Consider the following 20,859-nt stretch of genomic DNA (forward strand, 5'->3'; position numbering starts at 1 on the left):
CACATTCGCTGCCAACCTCTCCAATCAATAAACCAGCTAACCTTTCTCTCAATCTTTTGCTCGTACATCTACTTCCGAATTTTTAGCAATTTCCGCTTCTGACCATATGCTCTTTCTTCATTCAAATGCATAAAATTCTAATTTACAATTTTGTGTAGCGGGCGCATTAGCCATCCTTACGCCCTATTCCTGGCAAATCCACAACATTGGATTTACCACCAAGCGCTCTCATTAAATGCCCGCTCTTGTGCGCTCGGCATTCTCTTTGCATTTTTTCTGTTCATCGATAGAGAATTCGAGAGCTCTAACAGCTGTGCTGTTAAAATTTAAAGTTTTGGTAACTACTGGCCTGAAGCCACGCCCGAGATATGAGGCGCGTCGTTGTCAAGGGCTCCGGATTCATTTCGGCACCAAGGGATCTTTAATGTGCGCCGAAATCGTCACACCCGGGCGTTTTTGTTTTCTGCTAGCACCACAAAAACAGCCACTCCAGCCGGGAAGCGAACGCAATTCCATAAGCTCGGCAGCGCAAGGCCTTATCCACTGAGCCACTGCGGCGTATTTTCCACCGTAATTTTGCCTCCATCAACATTTGGTCACAAACTAGAAAAGGGTGCCAAAGATTACACCAGTATCCGAGAAATCAAGGGCAGCACATATATGAGTCAAAACAAACTAATAAAGCCCAGTATATAGCGTATAAGTACAGGAATTTTCAGGATACGTTCTGGTACTCCTGTGGTTTTCCTCCGCTGCAAGCTCTGTTTGGCAAACTACGGACAGCGTCATGAGGCCAAGTTAAAATTTACCTGTAAAATAGTTGCTGGTGTACTTACAGAGAACCGTCACAAATATGGTCGCGATGGCTCTGCAGTAAAGCGGCAGAGCCTATCTAACAATCATCAAAATATAAATTTTTAATCAAATAGCTGCATTATAAAACGACTTAACAAGAGAAAAGAAGGAACGAGAGAAGAAGAAACGATGACTCATGTAGCCACTTATGACGAGCCGGATATCGCAAAACTTACCGTAGCAAAAACTTGCCGGCACTGATGAAAACTAAATTAATATCATCATCAGGACAGCATATACGACCGCCCCCGACCTCGTAGTTTCTAGCGTGAGACGAACTGGAAACTGGTTGACCACAAGGGTAACAATACCATAGGCAGGTATAGAAAAGGAGAAGGTCACTAACTCGACGGAGGGAAGAAATAACGCAATTAAGAGGCAAAGAACAGACTCCGAACTGCGCAGGACAAGAGCGTGTAAAGATCCGTGCGAGGCTTTCGTCCTGCAGTGGACATAAGCAGGCTATTGCGGTTGATAAAAGGTATTCAAATTGCGTCTTTTTAACGCATTTTAAGAAATAAGAGAAACGACTCTCCTTGCACGAAAAGGGCAGTTGGGGAAACAATATCGGGAAGGGTCATCGTAAGCGAGACCAGCACCCCCGTCCCCAGGAACAGAAACGACTGAACGCCTTGGTGGAAATGCCACCGATCCTGCAACTTCGCCTAAAAACTATCCCAAATAAAAAAACATGGATCGAAACCTACTAAACGACCGCCGATATGGCGGGATCAATTTTTTTTCGAGGAAAGCTCCAAAATGATGAGACCGCAATGTACACCATCTCGGGGATGTACGGAAGTACGGGGAAGCAATTAGATTAGGCTGGACACCTTTGTGACTCCATGCAACACCTACATGCTGGATTGGAGATGCGGAAGTTGGAGCCATCCTCTTGGCAAACCGATGGAACCACGCTGCTCACGTCAGGTTCTAAGATGGCTTCCCCCGTAAGTCTGACTGCATCGGTAGCTTTCCGGCCTATTTGGCGATTTCCCCGCGGATTTAGACGCAATTCCTTGTTTTCTAAGTTACTCTTACGCTCCGATGGAGTGTCGCAGTAAGCATTTCTTGCAACGGGCAGTATTTTGGAAGTGCTCGATAAAGACCGGTGGGTAGGCCGCCTTGCTCATTTTTTCCCTCCGATTTTGTGCGTTCCACGGGCTTCTTAGGAAAACGGTTGCTTCATTCATAGTAAAGGGTGCTTCATACGTTTTTTCGCAGCGTTTTCAACCACTGTAGCACCCGATTTTCCTAAAATTCACTTTTTTCCAGAGCCCAAGTGGGGCCCGACCGCTGCTTAGCGCTTTTGTTTGGTTGAATAAGGAAAGAGCATATAATCAAAAGCGATTATTGGTAAAATATTCACAAGTAGATGTCGCAACAAAAGAATGAGCTTTAGGAACAGGAAAAGAATAAAAGCTGAGAGGGCAAGCGCCTAGTATCAGACATGTAGGCAGGCTTGCGCGTGGGCTTGAACTGCTTGAGAGGCTCGCAAAAAGAAAAGAAAATATCCAGCGCACCTTTGAGTCAGCATTGGATCAAGCATCGTTGCCGAGGAATTCACTGTCGTGTGCTCCTGACGTCACTCACTCGGCGTGCTAGGGGCAATCATCTGCGCTTATAAAACTCAGAGCCGGCGCGGCGGCAGAGGCTGAATTGTCTCCGACTCTGCGCCGTGCACATAGGAGGTGGGGCATCCAAACAAGCGTGCCCTGCTTCCAGGCAAGAATGCAATCACCAATGAGAACAAGAAGCAGTAGTACTGCAGGCTTTCAAAGGCAAGGGATCGCTCGACAAAGTTTTGCGGTGGCGGACGATGAGGTGTATGAAGACGGAAGACGGCACTGTACAAACAAATCACTCATATACCTTACTTTGCGTTTGGGTTAGTCTTCTGCTGACGAGTGCTGTATATATAAACCGGAGAAAAAGTTATCAGTAACGTATATGGCGCTCGCCGAGTTTTGCTTAGTGAGACGAACACAGCTGTGCTGTGAGTTCAAGCTTGCACTGATGTGCTAGCTGGCTTTGATTTTTTTGCATCCTTTTTTATTTGTCGTCTCTTTGCGTTACCTGGAAATTGCTGTCGAGGATTTCGCAGTGAATCTTGTTTCTGCTGTTACCGATCGGCTAACCTCGTCTCTGAAAAAGTGTTCACTCTCAGTATAGATGCACTTGGCTTATAAGTCGTGAATCACAAGTCCTGGGTGTTGATTTGTGCGAAATCATTTGCGGCATGCGTGATGTTAGTAAAATTATTTGCCTAGGTTCTGTTTCATTCAGTCTTAAAACACTTTGTGTGCTTCATGGTTTCAGGCAAGGGCGTCCGCAGAACTTTTTGCAAGGGGGGGGCATCCATTAGCGGGAGGGGGGGGGGGGGTGCGGGGTGTACGGTTGGATAGCACCAAAAAGGCGTTATTTGTTGTTACAAAAAGTACAAACAGTGAATTAGAACCAGACTTGGAGGATATACATCGGATTTTATTACCGAACAAAGAAAAAGTTAATAAAGAAAACGCGAAAAGTTACCGTCACTTTGTAAAGAGTGGCCAGTCTCGCTGCGTGAGGGTTCTCGACTCACGCCAACTGATCACCAACACACAGTACAATACATTCACATACATAGAACTGCACTCCGTCAATCTTCCTTGAATAACAGCTGCAGAGGCCTCGGGTTTTTCTGGGCAAATTGCGAGATGACATGTGTGATGAAGTCTGTTGAAATGGCTCACACAATAAAGACACTACTCGCCTCCCTGGCTTTCAATGCAGTACAGGCGTACAAGCGTTTTAAGGGGCTGATTTATAGGTTTTGTTTCGGGGCGTGGGTGGTGCCGACATTTCGCAATTTCGAAGAAAATGGTGTACAAGGTGATGGGACGGCACGGGAGGATGTTACACTCTTCCTACTAGGTGTAGTGGTGAAGATTTTTTGCTAGATATAGCTGCAACTTTGTCCGAAAACTGAAGTTATTACGGTAAGACTGCATAAATCTAGAGTTTAGAAAAACAAAACAAAAAAAAGTCAAACCTTTCAGAATTGTTCGCTATCTTCAATAGCCAGCACAAGCAGTCTGTTTCACTGCCGTCACATGACCGGCAATGTTAGTCAGTGTCTAAAGTGCAATGTTGACCGCAGTCCTGAAAGGCGTTCCATGCGGATACGCAGGACTTGAGTGTGCTAATCATTTGAGTAGCGTGGATTGTTGCGCTAGTTGGTTCACGTAGTACATAATTAAAAAGACTTTGGGCTAAAGGATGGGACAAAGGAGAGAATGTCGATGTCGTTCTCTCTCTCTTCCGTCTTTCAGGGCATAGTTATTTTAATTATGGGCCAATGAAGCTACATGTGCAGCTTTTTTGTAGTGCATAAAAATATCCGAATTACCAAGGGGAAGCAGTTGCCCCCCCTTGCCCCCCCTTCCGGACGCCCATGCTTTCAGGTCTTCTGGGTACATGTTATAAGCGGTCTTGTCTTAAATGGGGAATCGTGTGATCACTTCAAAGGTGTTCATAAGGTTCGAAGTCCACTCCCTAAGTACAAGATTCGGCGATCCTGTATTCGGGGACGCTGCTTTAAATCTTGGCTCGAGTGGTGTTCGGAGCCTTCAGTGGTGTGAATGAACAGACTTCCTTTACGGGCATTGTTGGAAATGTCTGTCCTCATGGCACGTTTTTTGGGTTGCGTCGTTACTGACTACGCCTTGAGAAGTTTATTTTGCATAGATGTTCAACCGATCTTGTTTACGGGGTTATTGTAAGGTCGAGATGGTACCTCAAACACCTGACTCCAATTTCTTGCTCGATGAAGCGGTACGTGGACGTTATCGCGTGTGTTACTGGTGCAAATCATGTTTTCGCGAGGTGCTGGCTGCTCGTGTTCCTCAAAGTGGTCGTTTTCGGTACCAATTGCTTCGGCAGAACTTGTGTGAGCAGTAAGCGTATAAAGCATCCTTTCTTGTATACGGTAGGTAGTTCGTAAACCGCAATATTGGATAGAATTCTTGGCGAGGTCATCCGTGCAGAATGAGCTTCCAACGACGTAAGCGGGGCTCGTGGTGCCGTGTCTGGTCGGTTAAGGATTACGCCGTTAGGCTTAGCTTTTTCCACGGCGTGATCAGTAACTTAAACGGCTTTAGTCAGTGCGGAAGCTCCTCCCTCTTGGAGCGGCCGAAACGACTAGACAAGTTTTTGCAATGTAAGGCAAGGGCTCTACGCCGACGATATCACTATCTGCACGGGCACAGAGTCGATCGACGGCCTCCAGGACACACTTTGAACAGGCAACTGATACCGTCAATCAGAACGCGAATAGTGCGGACTAACATAAGCTCCGAAAAAATGGGAACGTCTGGTCATTTGGAGGCGAACCACAAAGAAACACAAAGACGACATCCAAGTCACGCTGGAAGACCGTCCCATCAGGCCTACAAGGACGGTACGCATACTTGGACTAGATATCCAGGCGGACGCAAATGACGCAAATAAAAACAACCGCGAACAGGTGACCGAGACGTAGCGCAGGGAGATGAACAGACAAAGAGGGATGAAAGAGGCGGGCACCACCAGGTTGATCCAGGCCTTTATTCGGTCGCGCATTACCTACGTGGCGCCGTATGTAGTTCAGACAGAAGCAGGGGAAGAGAAGCTGGATATCATCAGACAGAAAGCATACAAACAGCACAGGGAATCCACATGAGAGCTTCGACTTCACTACTGATCACAGTAGGGCTTAACAAACCACCGTGTCAGAGGTCTTCAAAGGACACCTCCTACAGCCAAACATTCAGACTTAAACTCACACCCGCGGGCAGTAAGCGCTTGACGAAACTTTGGTGGACGCCCCAAGGTAAGCTACAACCCGAGCTCTTGGCCACAGACAAGGCTGCGCATACAACTCCTGCCCATCTCCCGCAATATCCATCTGTAACATTATGCTGGCACAGGATCAGGTTAGAGCCCAAGCTCTGGGGAAATGTACGGTGAAGACGGAGGACCAGTTTAAACGGGCCCATCAAGTTAAAACAGAAGGGAACAAGGGTTGCGATATCAACATCGGGAGGCAAATGTCTTGTCAGCTGAACCATCTATAAATTTACCACTTAGGAAGCATAAGAAATGGTCCTAGCGCCAGCTATCGCCCAGGCCAGGGCAACGAAAATCGTTGCAGGCTAGTAGCAGGACCTCAGAAGATTCACATCGCGATCAGGGACTCCCGCAGCGTACTGTCTCCTGGCCGAAACTCCCCAAACCGGAACGCCACGATAGTTTTGGCCACAGCACACTGCTCCCTCGTGCGCAACGAATGCCTTCACGCAACGGTCTGCGCACTCGCCAAACAACCAATCCCTATTGTGTCGTACCGTGATATAACGCAACCCTACATGCAGGCTTGAATGTAAAATGTATCCGCAACCACCCCCAGTATTAAACAAAAAACCCAAAGCTCAGCACTTGACTTACTTCAAGAAATACGTTCGCTCACCCAGTTCGACTCAATGCAGTTCCCCAACTAGCGTGTACCTCAATCAAATTCTGTGGAAATACAGGCTCCCTCCACCACGTAGTCTGGGAATGTAGCGAAAACCCGCTGCTCTCAACCCCTTTTCCTAACCCCAACTTCGAGCAGTGGGAGACTGCGCTCTAGCGCACACCTCACCGGATAGGTCATGCTGACGGAAAGAAAATAGCATGTAAAGGCGATGTAGGGCTTCTGGACTTCTTTAATTCTCAACAGAAGTTGACTGACTCTTCCTCTCTCCCCTCTTGGTTACATTTTGGGTTACTTCGTGTTCCTTCCACGTTTAGACGCCTGACTAGATAAATGATCAGGCTTCTTGGACTCAACGCCACCCTATATGTGTGAAACTTTTGGGAGCACCGAACGCTGTGCGGGTATTCTAAGGGGTCAAGCGCTCGTTATTTATTACGAAGGGGTCCATCAGAAGTCGTAAAATGAGAGTTCTGAACCTTGTTAAGGGTATTTTTAAAACGGAGCTTTGTAAGAGCCTCACTTATGACATTCGACGACTCTCCAGAACGTGCTGCAGGAAATCCAACTTTACGCAAAGAGTTTTACAAAGCGAACATGACGATAAGCGAAGGCACATTACGTGCCACAAGAAAAAAAAACGCTTTCCGTAATCCGAGTAGAACGCAGGTCCCTTGGGTTATAAGCCGACGTCTATCCGTTCTCGCCATTCCGACACGGTAGACGCAGAACCCCCAAACTTTTCCTCCATTGTTGATCGTTCACACTATAGACATTCTGCATTGAGGCTTCGACTTTTATCTCCGAGGTTTCGGACTTTATTCGTTGGGATTTTGTACTTTGCTTTTATTGTGGTTGCATGGAAGGCAGTTTCAAGTTTTAACCATTTTTATCATTAGACGAAGAGGCGTTTGAACATTGTTTTTCAGAGGAATGGTATATGGCTTCGATACCGAGTGTTATAATACTTCGTTAAAAAAAACCACTTTCGCCGTCTCTTTAAGGGACAAGGCACCATTAAACCGCCTTGGCTTCCTTGATGATTCTTGACAGAAGAAAGCGTTATGGTCCGCAACACTTGTCAAATGGTCTGTGATTGTTATAGTTTTGACACACACAATCATTGCACACACGGAATGTTTGTTTTCTCACCGAAGGAACTCTAGAGACTCGGGCTCTAGCGCAGAAAATGTCCCTAAGGCCTCCGCAGTGCAATAGTTTATTGATGTTAATTGACAACCATGAGGAAATAGTTCGAATTAGGGCGGAGCTTGCGTAGCGTTCTTTTATTGCCAGTGCAAAAATCATTTCGGCAACACAAGCTTGATCACAAAATTCTCCTGCGGAACGGTCTCCAACCCTTGATTTATGAAAAGAGCGCCGCTCGTAGAAAAGCGTTATGAAGACTTATTGAACTTTTGTTAGGGTATTCTCTTTAACCTAAGTCGCATTTTTCATGTTCAAAATGGGCTTCACTTTTCTTTTCGCAGCTCAAGTGGATGATGGCTCCGGCCGCAGCGGCGAGTACACCGATGAGGGGGATGCGTTCTCCATCGGCTGTCATAGATCGCTGCTGGGTGCTGCCAGTTGTAGTGGCATTTTCTACCTTCCTTTTCTCAACGCCGCAAGTCACCAGTGGCATACTATACGTGTTTTTTATGGACAAGTTTGACGTCAGCCGGGAAACTGCCCTCTGGCCTAGAACTGTAGAATCAGTCACCAGTAGTACCATGGGTAATATACTCATTTTAATACTGACTCCGCAATTTATCTTCCTAAGGAAGAAAAATCACTCGGCACATTTTCATACCAAGCGGCAAGTTCGAAATTCCAAATTTAATCTGATGAGTTATTTTTTAGTTATTCGCCAAAGAATTGTTCTTTCTTTAGTGACGGAATGAAGGCATTTGCACACTTGAAATCAGCGCTACGACACATGGCGACAATTTTACTATATTTTTAGAGAAATCCTGCATCATGAGGTGGTAGGGGAGCTCGTCAAAGTCGCAGCAGCTAGGGTCTTTTTAAAGGGACCACAAAACGCTGCTAATATACGCTTTCACTCTTTGCTTTGTGGCTACAAACTCAACGAAAGGCGTAGTTGTCTCGAGCAATGAACAGCATTGCGCTGCGTGGTTTGCTTATAGTAGAAGATCCGCCTTCCTTTTCCTTTTGCTGCGATTTTTTCTAATTGGCTACCGAATGAGTTTGGTGCTTAAATTGAAAGGAAGCCGGCCAATAGCCGCAATGTAGCTGGGGCTGCGCAGCTAAGGCGTTGAAACGAGGCCAAAAACGACGAAGATACATTCTTGCGGACGTTTCCGCGTTAGAGGTAGAGGCGTAATATTGGAATGGGGTATTTCTTTTATGCCCACCTATTCTAACTAGTGAATGCGCCTTTTGACTACACGCTGGAAGCATTTCATATTTGGAATAGGCTGAAAAAGTGTTCCAGGCATCTTCTAGCTGGCACTATGAATTCCACCCCTTTTCGTTTATGAATTCTCGAATATTTAATTTCTGTAACAAAGCTATTCTTCCCTTTTCACCCTGTTTCTTTTGTTTTTCTAGGCTTCGTGATCGGCGCTGTACAGCAGAAGGTGTCAATCTATAGCATGATCGTGATTGGTGCCCTTGTGTGCCCCGTAACTATCATCGCTTCCGCTTTTGTGCCGAGTATGACGTGGATGGCGGTCACCTGCGGCTTCTTTTACGGCAAGTACTACTCAGATGAAAACCTCTATTCCTCCATATGTATCCTTGTCCTAAAACCACTGTTAGGGACCAACATCTCAAGTGGTTATATCACTCCTTTATTTTTAAGTACGTCGTATTATTAGCATAATGGTTGGCTTACGGTGTACGCAAGAAAGAGGAGAAAAAATTACAGGAATTCGCGCAGAAATGTGGACGCTGCTGCTCGGTGGTTTTGTTCCTTAATTTCATTGACGCCATCCCATGCCATAGCTGTATCCTTGAATATCGGAGCAAAGAAGGCCGCATGTACAAAAAGATTACCCCAATAAATATTTCAAGCATGTCGGTAAAATCTCGCGGCGCTCATTCGCGTACAAAGAAAAAGAACAAAGGTAGAACAGAGTACGAAAGAACGTGTGGGGAGAAATGTAACGTATAGCCTACCATGGAGCATTGTCGCTGCCTTCACGGAGTTAGCGCCTTAGTTGAAATCGAAGCACGGTTGGGATGGTGGGCAAAGGGTGTGCGAGGCCGTAGCAAAGCCTAATGAATGAAATGAAACCGTAGCAAAGCCTACGCATCCGGAAGTTCCTTAAGTTTCTCAGTCAAAAAAGAATTAAGCGTCCTTTAAGTTCTGGCAATAAATCTTAGATTCTTTTTTTTAATCTCCTATGCCTGGTTGTTCCTTGCGTAGTCCCGTAAGTGAAACAAATTCGCATTTTTTAGGCCAGCACCTTTACTGAAAACGATACCATTTGCCTCAACCATGACTGCGAAAAAGCAGAGTATACAGAGAAAAATTGCCGGCAAACAAAATGAACTGCAAGGAAACGAAGCATGCCGATCAACTTAATACACTGTTTTCAGCAATTTTTCAGCAACGAGTATTTTTAATAAGTAAGCGCTCGAGAGCCGTCAAAGCACCCGGCTTCTCTACGCAATCTTGCGTTTGTAATATGCCCGTATTGTATAAATTGTACAAATTGTACAACTTTCAAAGCACCACCACGTTTTTCTCTAAACGCTTCTATATGTGTCCATGATAATGGTATTGGTTTCCAAACCCCTGGTATTGGTTTAGAAACCATGGTATTGGTTTCCAAACCCCTGAGCTGTTATTTTGGTCATGCTGGTGCTGCTGTCCTTGCTTTTTGCACTACCAACGTTGTATAGGGGGCCGGGGCTGCTGCAATCTGGATAAACAGCTTTCTCTAAGCCTCCGGCATCCAAGAAAAAATAATTCACCGACCGACCGACCAACTGACTGTCCTGCGGTCCTTTAACCCCCCCGTGCTTGCTCAGGGCTTCCTTGGAGTATTCTAATTCGTTTAAGTGCACGATGGCTTGCTTCATGTCGCAAGACGTAGGCTAATGCATATACTGCATCTGCACACACTGTTTTTTGAAGATATAAACACGGCGATGGGAACTTTTAAACGAAAATTGGCTGGTGTACGCACCCATAAATTTTCCTAAATCGGCTTCCGTTAGCTGGGTAAGGGTTGGGATGAAGAATTTGTTATTTGGCTGTGTTCCACGCCCTCGTGATTCCGTGCTTGCTGCCATTCGAATCACAGAGTACCCAGCAGTTATAACCATGTTCGCGTGAGAGAACTGAATCGTCGCGCTACTTTTCCTCTTATTGCATTTTCGTTTGAAGAGCTCGCCGTTGGCAATGTTACTTTCGTTAGGTAATTTTAGAAAAGGTATCCAACAAAATTGCGACGTTCTCCTTTTTTTGTTCAAGTCGCGAAAACCTGTCCTTATTTGGAAGTTTATCAGGTTTATGACTATGCTTTTTACATATGTTAAATGGTTTGAAAGCACGAAGCACGAAAGCACGAAATATTTTGTTAGGCAGCTCGATCGAGAAAAACGCCCCCGGGAAACATTTATGATGTCGAAGTCCGTGAGTAACCCTTCTCGTTCAGTGGCGAAAGCATATATCTAAATTTGTATGTGGACGTCCCTGCCACAGCGATTGTCTGAGTGGTGAACGCACATCTGTAAATGTACCGCTGCCACAGCGATTGCGGAGTCGGCCGTTAGGTTTTATTTGCTGCCGTGATCGTGACAGGTCAGTCCCTTTATTCCTTTATTCCTATTAGTGTGTATGTATTAAGCCTGTATTCAACCTTACTATCAGTTGCAACTAACGACATATCTGTAACGTAAAACTTTGTGCGGGCCAAACTACGGGTCCCGGTTGACGACTATAAACCTAGGAGTGTAACGTTAAGGCTGAAGTTAGGCCGTCGCATGCCCTGTGCGGACGTCAGGTCGTCGCACGCCCTGTGCGCAACCAACCGTGAATTGTTAAATATACTGTGTGCTGATGTAGGATGCTCTCTGATAACATCCCAATCAACCTGATTTGACATGTTGTAGGAAATTGCACTTAACGAGGGAGAGTAGTGGGTTTAATAGAGGCACAACGTACGTTAGCCTTGGGGGAAGCGGGTAAAAGATGGCGCAAGGTAAAGTGGGCTGCAGAATAAAGAGGTTCTTGGTCTTGTCGTGAATCTTCTAAGCGGATTAGGTGTCATGCGTGCATGGCAATATATCGGGCTAAAGCAGCCAACCGGATTCTTAAGAGATATTCTGCCCACGGATGTGTGCGGACAGCGCTGCTTTAGCCAACTACACCAAGGTGATGCCTGAATGATGATCCCGCATTAAATTGATGTTTTTCCCATAGTATGCTGTCTCACGAACGCATTTTATGCTTAGGATTATAGTTAGTCACAAGGATTACAGTTATAAATGAAAACACATTAGGGCGTGCTATCTTGCTGCCCTAATTGTTGCAGTTTTCTATGCAATAGAAAACGTACATTAAAGGAAGCCAAACTGTTAGAACGGTGGAAAAGTTCTGGATGTGCTTGCTTTGTAGAGCAATGGCTCGCTGCAGAAAAAAAAACGTTTTTTAGGGGCAAGGTCACTTTTCACGAAATGAATGTCAGGGTACCACTGAATGCACTTATTCAAAAAATACTATGTTAAATAAATATGTTTTTCAGTTAAGCTTTGGCTTGTAGAAAAGTTAATTGATGCGCACGCCTAAATTGGCCACGAAATGGGGTAGGACTGTAGATGAATTACAGCAATAGGAGAAAATTTGTGCAATTCGATTAAATGTACCGAAGATACTGTTGTAAAAGAAAGTTAGTTTGAATACCCTAATGCCTGTTTATGACCACTTACGTTGGTTGCGTTTCTTTCCAGGTGCATCAATGGGAACCATGTTGATTGCAACGTCCATCTACGTCGTGTCGTACTTTGAAGAATACAGGGCTGTGGCCATAGGTATCAAGTCTATCGGCTTCTCATTGTCAGGCGTTGTCGGAGCTTCCCTGCTTCCATATTTAGAGCGCACGTATGGTGTAGACGGCGCATTGATGATAACCGGGGGCATGATGCTTCATCTGATACCCTTAGCCTTAATGATAAGAAACCCGCGGCCATGTGCGCTATGCTTCTTCCAAGCGAGGAAGGCGACGAGAAACATGGAAAAAGAAGCCGACGCTAAAAATTACGGGACTGCAGAGACGGGCTCAAGGGACAGCCAACCTAGTAGCATTCGACTGCCCCCGTGTGAACACCGGGTTCCATCGAGCAAATATAAAGACAAAAATGAGAACGGGAAACTTGATGTAGAGGTAGACAGCGGGTTACATTTGGAATGTTCAGATGTGGCACCGCCGACGCCCCGACCACCAACTCCTGAGCACCATGAGAGCAGAAGTGGTATCGTCTTGCAGACATTAGGGCTTTTGCAGACCCCCTGTTTTTACATTCTTCTAGTATCACTGGTGTCCGTCGATTTTACTTCCCAAATGTTCAACGCTACCGTCGTCGACTACGCCGGAGACAAAGGGGTACCTCTTAGCAAAGCGGCACAGCTTGCTGCGTGCTCATCTGTGGGCGCGATATGTGGACAGGTGTCCATTCCTTTCGTATCCGATAAGCTTACCCGCAGCCGTTGCACTCCCGCGGTTGTGAGCTTCGCAGCAATGTCTCTGTGCTTCTTCTTGATGCCTTGCTTCGTCGACTTCGTGGGAGTCAGCATTGTAACCGTCCTAACCGGAATCCAGCAGGGTTATCTTAGAACCCTGAAACCTGTCCTCGTGGCTGACTACCTGGGAGCACGCAACATCGCCTTGTGTTGGGGCATCGTTGGGCTCATCGCCCTGCCACTGACGCTCTGTGAACCTTCCATAGTGGGTGAGTGGTTTACAATTCGCAACATTTTATGTTTGCGCCGAGCGTCTTTCAGAAAAAGAACGAGGTGTATTCGGTGTGTAAGCGAAAATTTCGGCGTACGTACACACCGCGACACAATGCCATCCTCATCATCAGCCGCGGAAAGCAATCCGGCTGATGTAAATCATGAATATGATGCTGGTAGTGCTGGTGTCGGTGGTGGTGGTCGTTGTGGTAGTAGTGGTAGTAATAGCGGTGTCGTTGAGGGGTAGTGGGGGTAGTGGTGTTGTGGTGGCAGTGGTGATGGTGGTAGGGGTGGTTGTGGTGCGCACCAAACAATAGGCAGACACATGTACAATCAAAGTCAGCTTGAAGGGCATCACGCGAGCATCGAATTGCGGGCCTTTGAAGCTGCGTAGTGGACGATTTCAGAACTTTGTAGATAAAGATGGAGCTGCCTCCTTCGCTTCGTAGTTTCTTTCTTGGTACAATCCGTAACGTGATGGTGCAGCTTTTTCTTTGCTAGTCGAGCTATCACCTTCAAATTGATAGCGACTGTACATCACCGCGTGCGTCACGACGCAGCGTCGTCGCCATTACAGTTTGTGCTCTTGATTCATAACTTTATCGTCGTCATCGTCGTCGCGCAACCAACATGTTCAGCTTTGCGGAAAGGCCCTACGAGTATTACTTGTTATTAGGGCTTTGAGATAAATTTATTAAGTAACCCCAATAAGAGAGATCAAAGACTTTTATTTCTAAATGCATTGGACAGGAGTTTTCAAACAATGGCTTTTTGATCTCTCCTTCGTTCAACAGCCCTCAAGAACTGCTAGAATTTACCACACATGTCGGAGATGTTGATATTTATCGTCCAAATCTATCCGTGTACTGGGGCGTGGTAGCCGCCGCCTACGGTAAAAGTGAGGGTGCTGGAGGCTCCGCCGCAGTGGAATAGAGAGGATTACATGCCGCAGAGAGGTATGGGGGAAGGACACAGCGACGAAAGACACATTCTTTGGGTAGGATTTTATGAGCTGTGGTTGGGTGTTTCGAGCTAACCTGTAATTCCAAGGGATCTCAAGTTTTGTGATCAATAAGATCTTGCTCTCTTGCTAGCTTCTCGGAGAATGGCGGGATTTCTCTCGGGTCACGAATTCGGCGATATCATTGCCCATGGTAGCAGATGTGGCAGATGCGCATATTATCATCATAGCTCCTTCCGTAGGGCGCTGGACTACGATTTGGTGCGCTGTCCGGTTTATCTGCCCGCACGAAATATTAGCGAACGCTTGCTCCGAATCATTTATAATCAATTCAATAATGAATGTAGTTTTGGTGATGGTGACCGCAAACACCGGTTGCGCTGTTTGTAAAATACAAGCGGTTGTATGCACTGAGAGGTGTTTATGAGCCCTTTTTATTGTTGAAACACTTCCAACGCATCAGAAGTGCTTTCGAAATCTAGGCAATGGCCTTCTGTCTAAGCAGGTTTTGTTTAACGGTTGTGGCAATACTCATCAGCCCACAACACATGCATGGTGACAACTGCAAACAAGCAGGGGCAGGAAGAGATAAGTTCAAAGGCATGATTAGGACAACATAAAAGTTCTTTGATAAAAAGTTTCAATGCTTTAAAGCATTCGATGTTTTATAGTAACTGTGAAACTTATTTGGCGGAGGGGGGTCATTATTTGGCGAAGATAAAATTCGCTCTTGGATCTCGGCCTTGATGGGGGTGGAGCAGAAGACGAAAACAGGAAAAGGATAGGCTGATAAAAAAGAAGACTGTATTTATAATTATTGTAAACAAAAGGGTATTTACAAAAATAAGTGGAAAACATTGATATCTCCCCGATCCAAAAACTCAGTTACACCCTAGAGGCACAGGCTTTGTGATCGCCTGTTACGTAGTTACGGCCTAGACAGCAGGTGGTTCACTTGCTGTTTACACGGAAGCTCGCCTATTTGAATGACACCAGTTCATTCTGGCGCTGACCATCTTGCGGCATGAATTTAACCCTTGACGATTTAATTTAACACTGCTGCAGATTTTCTTGGTCTGTTCAACCCTTTCAAATAAACCAATAGTGGGTCCAAAAGCTGCCAACGGCACTCTAAAGGATTTGATTTTCTCCCATAGGGAGTGTAAGAAGGAGACAGAAAACACGCCGCCAGGGCTTGATTTTCACAGTCCGGGGATGGCATAGCTGCTGTTGTGGCAACGACCATCGTCGCCTCTTGGAACGGCAATTGCCACGCGTTGGTCTCGCAGGTATGTGGGAAGACAACCCATAAACAATGACGTTTTGCTGTCACTCTGCGGATAAGTCATTACGTGAAGTCGCGGGCAGGAACAGCGTTCGCCGATTGCTTCTGGGCAATAACTACAAAAAGGCAGAAATGGGGATGGGCACGTTGACTGAGACCACGTGACGCCCGTGCGCACGCGTCTTTGAGTTCGCCACTCTCCCGTCCTGTACGACAAGAGGCGCCATGAGGTGGTAGGAAGGTAGCTCTTTAGATAATGCGCTATTGGCTAAGTAGTCTAACAACAATCGACTACGCTCAATTTCTCCTGTTTAATCTCCTGTTTTGCGCCATCTACAGTGATGTATTCCAGGGAAGTACTTAAAACGGAAAATAGTATGCTGACCTAGTGTAGAATGCAAATGCTGCAATCCACCAGGAACTTGAACGGCAGCAGACACGACGCCATGCAACCACGCAATTAGTTGCTTTCGACCTGTCTAGGTAGCACAACGACGCCACACGGTGTCATTATACTTGCGTTTTATTGTTTTACTCTACCATCCTGACGGCTTGAAACGTTATGTGCAATACATTTCAAGCGTCAATATCTTGGTCTTCAATCTTATAAAGCTTATTTATTTGGCGGTTCATTTGTCGGCATCAGTCATTTGCACAAGCGGAGCCTAAATCGAGCGTGTCAAATTAGCTGGTGAGTGGCATGCCTATTCCTTGTTTTGCTTAATACAAGACATATTTAAGTTGATTTTGCTTCAAAAGTACCATGAGTGTCTTTCTAATGGGGTAATGTTCATAATGAACCAAACGCGCGCTATTTCTGATAGCCTCTTCAAAAGTGTGTTGCGAATGAACGTAACAGATCAGTCTAAGAGGCGTTGCCTCCGTCTTTTATTCTAAGATTCGGATCTCTCTTCACTGATATTTCATTCATATGGATGCGTGGGCGTGAAGTAGTTAAATGATGCCGACATTTCGACCAACTTCTTGGCAATTGTCTCGGATGCGGGAAACTTTTATTTTTATCTGATTCAACAAATCAGGTGTCTTTATGTGTTTTCTTCACGTGTCATATTTGTTATCTCCGCGGGATAACCTCCTGTTCATCGTGTAGTCCATCAGCGTCACATGAGTCCCCCTCCTTTTTACTTTTGATCCACGCTTGTCTTTTCTTAACATCATATGTTGTGACCACAAACTTTTGTACAGGTAAACCAAACAATGTCTCGCGCTAAAAATTGATTCTCATTTGTATCTACACGTAACTACGTTTCCTAAAATAACGCAGCATCTGAAGAAAGCAGCCCTTTGAGCTGATATGCAAAATTAAGCAACTGAATGTAACTCAATATCTTGGAAGCCGCTGTACTTTCTCAACAACTAACACACATACTTCAGCTAAGAAAAACGTTTTGAATACGTTGAGCTGTAGATTACTTCTCGATACCTTAGCTAAGATTACCTACCAAAATCTCACTAAGGTGAAGACATAGGCGGTACAGTAAGATATAATTTTTTAGAGGTATTAAAACGTCTTCAAAATGGAGAAACATTTACGTTTTATTCACAACTTTAGAGTAAGTGCAAGACCTGGCAAGAAAATCCTAGACGTCTATCAGGCGGTGTGTGTGCAGTAGGTACCTGTAGAAGATAGAGCTTTCACAAATATCCACATCCTTACATTATCCAGTAGCAAACCCACGGGCGCATTCCACATTCATGAATAACATGCTAATTTGGTGGGAACTTACAAACAACCTTTACCACATATTTTGTGTCAGGGTCACACTACATTACTAGGCCTATATATAATTCAACAGCATGGAATTTCTGGAATATTGCATGTATGCCTTCGATTTGACCAGATTGCTTGTAGTAAACTGCGCCAAAGTATTCTTGGTATAAGAATATAAGGTGTTATAATAATTGTAGGATAACGTATTTCTGTCGCGAATTTACTTCTATTCGTCTCAGTAAGTGACGGTTTTTTTTGCCAATGTAGCCGTCTTTTCAGCTCTGTAACCGTGAAAGCGCGGTGGTAGGTAATAAAGGCGTTGAATTCATTAAATGAATATCAATTCCCTAATTGAAATGCTTTATTTACAATAACACCGCCGTGTCCTGAGATGCCTAAGTCGTAGGCGTCTGGTCAGACACGTAAATTGTTTACAACAGCTCTACAATTATCGTCTAAATCGCGATATTACGTCATACGCAGGTGCATTTCGTGACACCGGGGGCTCGTACGACAACTTGTACCGGACGTGCGGAGCTCTGGATCTGCTCGCTGCCAGCGTGCTGCTAGTGCAGGCTTGCCTGGACACCAGAAACCGAAGACGAACCAATATAACAGCGCCGAACACATAGAAAGCATTCTAAATAACTACTGCAACCTGAGACAATTTAATCCTTAAGCACGATTTAGAACGCTTAGGAACGCCTACAAAGTTTTCCTGGGTTTGTCTACCCACCTGAGAAGCTATATGGGAGAACGTCATCAGCAATGTTAATAATGCGATTACAAAGAAAGCAATATTCTATTGTGCTTCTAATATGGGCACAAAGGAGGCAAAAGAAATCTGCCGAAATTCTTTTTATTGGAGGTTCTGTGTACCTGATTGAAGTGTTTTCATTCTCTGCCACGGCCAAGGAAGAGGAGGCAAAACGTTTTATTGAGCAAAAAAAAGAAGAAGGTGGGTGGCGTCCTCAGTTCAGGAAGCCGCGCACTTCCGCAGCCCGGGTGGCCCGGTTGATCAGGCGTTGGTGGTCCTCCGGGTGCAGGCTGCTCAGTGCACGTTCCCACCGCTCAGGGGATGGGGAAAGGAGGGGATCGGGATGGTGCGGGGGGGGGGGTGGCAGAACCATACAAGATGGGCTGTTGTGGCGGGGACGTTGCAGGAAATGCAGAAGTAGGAGAATGTGGTAGGGGAGATGTGCGACAGTACGGTACAGTTGAAGTATGTGCCGGTCTGTAGCCGGCGCCACGTCCGGGCCTCTGCTGTAGTGAGCGACGGGTGGGGATGGGGGTAGTGGAAACGAGTGTTGCCACGGCCAAGGAAACACGTTTTGGAGGTGCCATTTATTACACAACTTGAAGCCATGAGAAAAGGAGTTGCTCCAGTATGTGGCTACGTCATATCACAGGGCGCAGTGCACTTTATTGCTTGCTGCTCTTCGTTGACTGTCGTCTGCTGAATTCCGACTTTGGGAAACATATAAGGCCATCGGAATCTCACAGCAGTCTGTAACGCGTTACGAGGATGGAAAGACTTTCTTATTTATCCATTCTTCCACGAGGGCAAGGCGAGAACCATGTTAAATAAACGTTCCAAAACAAAAAAATCGTCAGCAAAACCATCTGTTTTTGGACTAGCTGTACCAGTGAATGCTCAGTGCCGGGACCGCAGGAGTCATAATGGCACAATAAATGTTGGGGGAATTTACCTTAAGAAGGTACACCAAACATTTGCTTAGAAATAAGGCCTTACTGGAGGAAGAAAATGTGTACTGGCTGAAAAACATCAACTGCACTCACGATTTGTTTTCGACGCGATATTCAACTTATCTTTAAACTTACCTGCCTACATGCATGTTGTTATGAGTATTGAATGAATATAGGTCTCAGGAACCGATGAGAAGTCGCTGTTTCCCCAACAAGCTGTCATGGACATGGTGGAGCTCGTTACAACGAGGCAGTCCACGTGAAACATTTTTACCCGAAAACTAGTGAGAGCTCTCAAGATTGGGTGCTAAAAATACTCGTTTTACTTCATTGTAGTGGTAAGAAAGGGAACTGGTACTAAAGTAACAAAAGCATTCGGATATTTATTGCGCTTCTTTGCTCCCCTTATAATTCTGCGCTCAGCACCTTACTCGGATGTTATTGGTGTTCCAGAAAACATCCCTTGCTTCGAGCCGCTTTATACATAGCTTTTTGCTGCGACACAGGATATAAACATATACGTGGTAATATCGCATACACCGCAAGTAAGTGCGGAGGCAAAAGAGAACTGCGAGCGGTCGCATGCGAGCAAAATGCGTTAAGCCCGTTCTACATGGGGCGAATTTCGCCTGCGAATTCGCTGTCTCGGCACAGCCCGTGCGGCAAAACAATTTATTTTCCTATTTTCACTGCTGCAACATATTACCAAATGCAAAGCGGCGTTCACAATAGAAGTTCCACTCTTCTAAACATTTGGAAATTCGCCACAGCAACGACAATAGATAATTTTGGTTCACGAACGGCGCCGCAGCTGTGAATTCGCAGGCAAAATTCGCATCATGTACAACGGGCTTTAGAAGATGCCTAGAGCTAAGCAAGTGTAGGATGTGAAGTATAATAAATTTGCAAGCCTCGTATTACATCACTTTCAGCAGATTCTCGAAAAAAAAGGGCCGAAAAAGCGGCTTTGACTGACACTTATCTCCAAGGACGGGTGGATAAGGTCACACTACCTGGTACTTTTGCTGTGTGAGCAGTAGATGGGCATGCCGACGAAATTCTGCTTTGCTCTGTCGATACCGGGGGCGTCGATCAGGCAGCAGTGCGAGTGACAGAAGGAGACATAACGAGAGAGTAAAAAAGGCATAGAGAGAGCTGTTCTCACAACGATAAGGACGTTATCAAAAAACTACAATTCGGAGCGCGGAACAGTTGTCGCTTCTTCGACTGGTATCGGCACTCCCGCCACTGCTTGTGCGTGTAGTAGAACATAGTTTTGCAGCTACAGCGGGTGCCCAAAAATTAACAAATGATTATGAAGATAGTAGTTCGCAAAAGGGGCGAGTCAGCGAACCCCACGGCAAAACGAAGCAAACAAGACACCCGAGATAGCTAGAGCACGAAGCACCGTTGGGACAGGGTACGAGAAACGTGTGAGGAACGCCGAGCTTCCGAAGTGGAACGAAGGCCTGCGCATCCTTCCAATCCTCGGGTGCACGAGGGTGAGGGCCCCAGTTGATTTCCAATTAATTTTTAAATTAAGAATAGTGTCGGTTATATGCGTATGCTCAGAGAAAGCAAGTGTTAAGCAACTGTGCTACGACACATCTGGTGTGCACTGTTGGAGAGAGATACAGTTTTCAGTGACGAAACTTTGCAAGGGATGCTTCCTTCACCCGCCTAAGTCGACGTTACACACAATTTATCTGTCTTACAGCTTATTTGTATACTGTGCGCAGATATTTTGAAAAGCTTCTAGACCACGTTTACTACCCCGAAGTTTCAGACATTACAAGAACAAGAACACTTATAGAGCGCTATTCAGATATTTTATGTCCTCAAAATCGAGAAAAAAAGAATTTTTTCAACCTACAACGGACATTCCTGTGAGCCTGACGAA

At 45.6% G+C, this 20,859-nt stretch overlaps 1 protein-coding gene and 1 long non-coding RNA gene across 2 annotated transcripts in view; both read left to right on the forward strand.

The window, feature by feature from the left end:
- Window positions 1–9,059, forward strand: part of LOC144144718 (uncharacterized) — a 37,374-nt gene extending 28,315 nt beyond the window's left edge. The window contains exons 2-3 of the long non-coding RNA XR_013317321.1: window positions 7,840–8,083; window positions 8,921–9,059. This is a non-coding gene — a long non-coding RNA (uncharacterized LOC144144718). The remainder of the gene's footprint in view (window positions 1–7,839; window positions 8,084–8,920) is intronic.
- Window positions 9,060–12,276: 3,217 nt separating this feature from the next.
- Window positions 12,277–17,900, forward strand: LOC144144719 (monocarboxylate transporter 12-like). Its single transcript, XM_077676248.1, has 2 exons — window positions 12,277–13,270; window positions 17,736–17,900. The coding sequence occupies exons 1-2, from the start codon at window positions 12,280–12,282 to the stop codon at window positions 17,882–17,884; spliced, it is 1,140 nt and encodes a 379-aa protein (XP_077532374.1). The 5' UTR covers window positions 12,277–12,279; the 3' UTR covers window positions 17,885–17,900.
- The last annotated feature ends 2,959 nt before the right edge of the window (window positions 17,901–20,859 follow it).

The sequence above is a fragment of the Haemaphysalis longicornis genome, unplaced genomic scaffold (assembly GCF_048455015.1).
Source record: "Haemaphysalis longicornis isolate Haplotype H1 unplaced genomic scaffold, Haemaphysalis longicornis Haplotype H1 scaffold_7, whole genome shotgun sequence".
Lineage (NCBI taxonomy): Eukaryota > Metazoa > Arthropoda > Arachnida > Ixodida > Ixodidae > Haemaphysalis > Haemaphysalis longicornis.

What these genes read in the sequence shown, in the direction of transcription:
- LOC144144719 (XM_077676248.1), top strand. Translation starts at nt 12,280, where the DNA reads ATGGGAACCATGTTGATTGCAACGTCCATCTACGTCGTGTCGTACTTT. An exon ending in CTGTGAACCTTCCATAGTGG is followed by an intron (nt 13,271 to 17,735) that starts GTGAGTGGTTTA and finishes CGTCATACGCAG; the next exon opens with GTGCATTTCGTGACACCGGG.